This window comes from Cyprinodon variegatus, unplaced genomic scaffold (genome assembly GCF_000732505.1).
Source record: "Cyprinodon variegatus isolate N-32 unplaced genomic scaffold, C_variegatus-1.0 Scaffold481, whole genome shotgun sequence".
NCBI classification, from domain to species: Eukaryota; Metazoa; Chordata; class Actinopteri; order Cyprinodontiformes; family Cyprinodontidae; genus Cyprinodon; species Cyprinodon variegatus.
The window spans coordinates 963,648-967,645 of NW_015150934.1; the positions used below are offsets into that span (position 1 = coordinate 963,648).

The 3,998-nt window shown below is 40.6% G+C and overlaps 1 protein-coding gene across 1 annotated transcript in view; it reads right to left on the reverse strand.

Annotated features, from left to right (window-relative positions):
• The window catches only part of LOC107094437 (striatin-like), a 30,870-nt gene extending 27,414 nt beyond the window's left edge, over positions 1-3,456 (reverse strand). The window contains exon 1 of the mRNA XM_015390026.1: positions 3,132-3,456. Coding sequence (XP_015245512.1) covers positions 3,132-3,341 — 210 coding nt within the window. The 5' untranslated portion in view covers positions 3,342-3,456. The remainder of the gene's footprint in view (positions 1-3,131) is intronic.
• Positions 3,457-3,998: the final 542 nt, after the last annotated feature.

The following is a 3,998-nucleotide window of genomic DNA, read 5'->3' on the forward strand; positions in this document are numbered from 1 at the left end:
GGTTCAATGCCTCATGAGGCTTCATCTCACCATCACTAGTTACTGATTATGCTTAATCAAAATAGCAATTTCTTTACAACCATGCATTTATTGAAAGCATCTTTATTCTTTAAGGCTAAAAGCAATACAACTCAACCAGAACCATTGGAATCGCTGTTGTGATTTTTACATGAGTGGAGGGTTTATTTTGATGCTGTAAGATCAATGGAAAAGGTCCAGTTCTGCTGTTGCTCAAACTTTGTGCTGTCAGCTTAAAAAAAAAAAAAATCTGATGAAATGTTTTGAAAACATTTATTATTTTGGATTAAATTAAACAAACAAAATTGGATTATTGCTGCTGTTTTCTAAGATTTCTACAAAAGTGAAAGATCAGCAGGAAACTGGAGCAAAGGGCTGGGATAATTGAATCTGTTTAGATATTTAGTCAGGATTACCTCCAGTAATACGTAATTTTATGCCCTCAGACCAAACTACGGTAGAACCACATCAGAGCAATGGCTGCAACTAACAAGCATTTTGCTAATCAATTAATCTGTTGATTATTGTTTTAAATATATCGGTTAATAATCGAAAAGCAAAAGGTTCCTTTAAGAATTTCTTTTGCAGAAATTGAAGCAGTTTGAGCAATTCTACATAGAGCATATTGACAGAAAAATTTTTTCCTCTTGAATGCAAAATGTTTCTCTAAATCTAATGATTAATCGATTACTAAATAAGTTCACGATTACAGTAACTGATGAATCAAATGGATTTTTTCAGCTCTAATAGGAACCTCCTGCAATGCTTTAACACTGGGAACATCGTTTAATCTGGCAGAGCGTTCTGACAGATGGGATGTAGATTGAGGGTGTGGATCCAGAATGATTCATGCCTACCTTGCTCAGACCTTCTACCTTAGATTCTTGGTTATTATAAATGAGTGAGATCAGAATTAAGGAATCAGAGGGAACTCCTCGGACAGCAGCAGCTAATCAGCTAAAAGAAGCCACAGGAACAACAACGTAACTTAATTGTTTAATATTAAAGGAAAAGGAAGCTTTGAAATTGACAAGTTCTGAAAGTAAAGTTTAAAAATTTGCCAGATATGTGGAATCAAAATGAAAATATAATTAAGTTAATATCTCAGAAAACTTTCTATAAGTAGATCTATTTGCAGCCACAAAGTCCTATTACATCTCAGTACAAATTCAGAGAGGAATTATTCTGCTTTCCTCTTCCTGAACAGCAAGAATTTCCCTTCCTTTCTTTCATCAACTTTTGTCCATCAAGAAATTATTTATTCATAATAGTTATTCATTTTTTTTGGATGAGAAATAAAGCAAAAAGAAGCTTCTCAAGCCGGTTCCATCATAGCATCAGGTCAATCAGGTCAAGGAGATTTTTATCATATCTTGCAGCTGAAAGCAGGAATCTTGAGGTTTCAGCCTCTCCTCCACCTGAGATGCTTTTCTTTGTCTGTGGCAACCAAACTGATAATCTTCCTGCTCCCTGAACACGTCCATCTCAGAGAAAGCTTCGCTGCAGAACAAACAGATCTTCAACAGAACACCGAATCATGCTCGGCTCGATGGAAAATAAAATTAGATTTCAGATGGAAAAAAAAAAAAAAACAACAACTCTCCAACAGCTGAGACACAGAGAGGATGCTGGTCTGTGATTGGCTGAGGGAAAAAGGCTGCACAGGAAGTGATTCCCTGAAAGGAAAGAGTCGGTCGATGACTCACTGGACTAATGTCACAGAAAACAGCAGCTTTATCAAGACTTTTAAAGATGGAGGGGAAAAAAACAGTGAGGAGCTAAACCCGAAAAGATTGAACCCATTTACAGATGTTCTGCATGTGGGAACAGCAGACAGCTCCTCGGATCAAACATCTCTCTGGCTCCGTGCAGCAGAACTGCCTCATTAACCAAGCATCACTGCATGAGGGGGTGTTATCAGCAACCCTTCCTGCAGAAATCAGCTCCCATCAGGGTGAAATGGGTTAGATTTCAGATTCAAAAACAGACTTTTAAAGCCTACGCTTTAATGGAGATATCAGGACAGTTTGGGTTTCCCCTCTTTTTGGGTCAGTACTACATCCTAACAGCTATAGGTGATTTTACAGCTGCAGAAACACAAACTAATGTTTTATTTCAATAACATTTAACACAGAAGGAGCAGAAGCTACAGAGCAGACGTGCATCAGCTTTACTCTGACACATCAGAACCATCTGGATTAAATTAATGATCAAAACATTTCCAATAATCTCCTTCTGGTCCATATCCACATTTCTACAAGCTTTTCAGTAGTCTTCGTAGGTTTTCTTTGGACTTTGGTTGCTTTTACTCTCCTTGGCATTTGCATGTTGTCACCAAGACTTCAACAATGTTAAAAAATAGCTCCTTTTTTCCAACCCAAAATATGGGATATATCTGCTGAGGAAACTGACCCCCAATCATCAGAACAATAAAGCTAAACAAAGTCATCTCAGCTGCAGCAGTTGAAAGGCTTTTATGTTCCTGGTGACCAGCATCCTCACTGCATGTCTAACCAGTGGGACAAACTGATACTTTCAGCTGCTGCTCTCTTGATGACAGAGAAGCTGAAGTTCTTGGAGCCCATAGGGATCATCATCACCATCAACATCATTGTCGTCATCCTGCTCCTCATGAAGAAATTTAGATTTATTATAATTTTTCCAAACCAAGATAACCCTGGTTATTCTGCTAGAATTAGTGCTCTAATAACGCTGTATGTATTTTTTTCTGAATTCATCAGGGATGATGCATCCTGCAAAGAGTTTATTTGGGATCTGCAGCCTGTGCAGGGCGCAGAGTGCGGGGATTCCCTGCTAACAGCCGAAGAGCAGCTCACTGTGAAAGCAAACAACCATCATGCGCCTATTATCGGACATATGCGCAGGTCCCAGAGTCTGATGCCGGGAAGCAGCCGTTGTCCGATAATAGACCCGCGGTTGTTCCTGTTGTTCTTAAAGCTTTTTGTCCCTCAGGTAAAATGTGACGTAATCACGCAGGTCCACCTGTTTCCAACACAGGCGCACGGGCTAAAGTCACACGCAGACCGACCGGAACCACCGACCCAACGGACGCTGCTATGTCATTTAACATCCGAACCGAACCGTGGACTTACCTGCAGCTCGGCCCGCTCCACGTCCCACTGAGCCCTCTCCACCTCGAACCGAGCCCACTCGTGCTGCAGGTAGTGCAGGATACCCGGGATGCTATAGTGAGCCCGGGCCGCCTCTCCGTCTCCGGGCTGAGGGGCTCTGACGCTCCCGGTGCCGCCCGAACCCGAGCCACCACCGCCGAAGAACACTCCGGGGCCCGCCTGCTCGTCCATGGACGGACCGGGGAGGAAGGAGCTTGTTCGGTCCGGTTCTATCACCCGCTGCGGCAAGGTCTCCTCAGTCCATGGACGGTGCTGTGAGGGGGACCGAACAGCCTGACCCAGCTGTCAGATGGAGCTACCAGAAAGCTCTCTACATTCACACAGCAAACCTACTTCCGGTCTGACCCTTCACAATAAGATGCACAAATGAATAAAAGATCTATTAGAATCAGAATCAGAAATACTATTATATGGGATTGCAGAAAAGATGGAAGTTCTGGACTTGTAGAAGCTAAAAACTCCAAAAATCTTGAGAAAACTCAGTGTTGTCCTGGTGTCAGTTTCTTTCTTACTCTTTCTAACACATCACAACTTAAAAGGTTTCCTGGTCAATAAAGAGAAAAAAGTCCTTCTTTTTTGCAGTTAGCACAATTTCACACCTTGCAGAGACCATTTATTTTATTTTAGGCACTATGAAAAGTTACATTCAATAATTAAAATTTCCATTAAAGACTTAATTACACCCTTTAAGAGATTACAGCAATATACTTTTAGGTATTTATTAAAATGATGTACAGTTGTGCTTGAAAGTTTACAAACCCTCCATTAAAGACAGAAAAAAAATTATTAAAAAAATAATGATAAAATAACATAAATAATAATGATAAA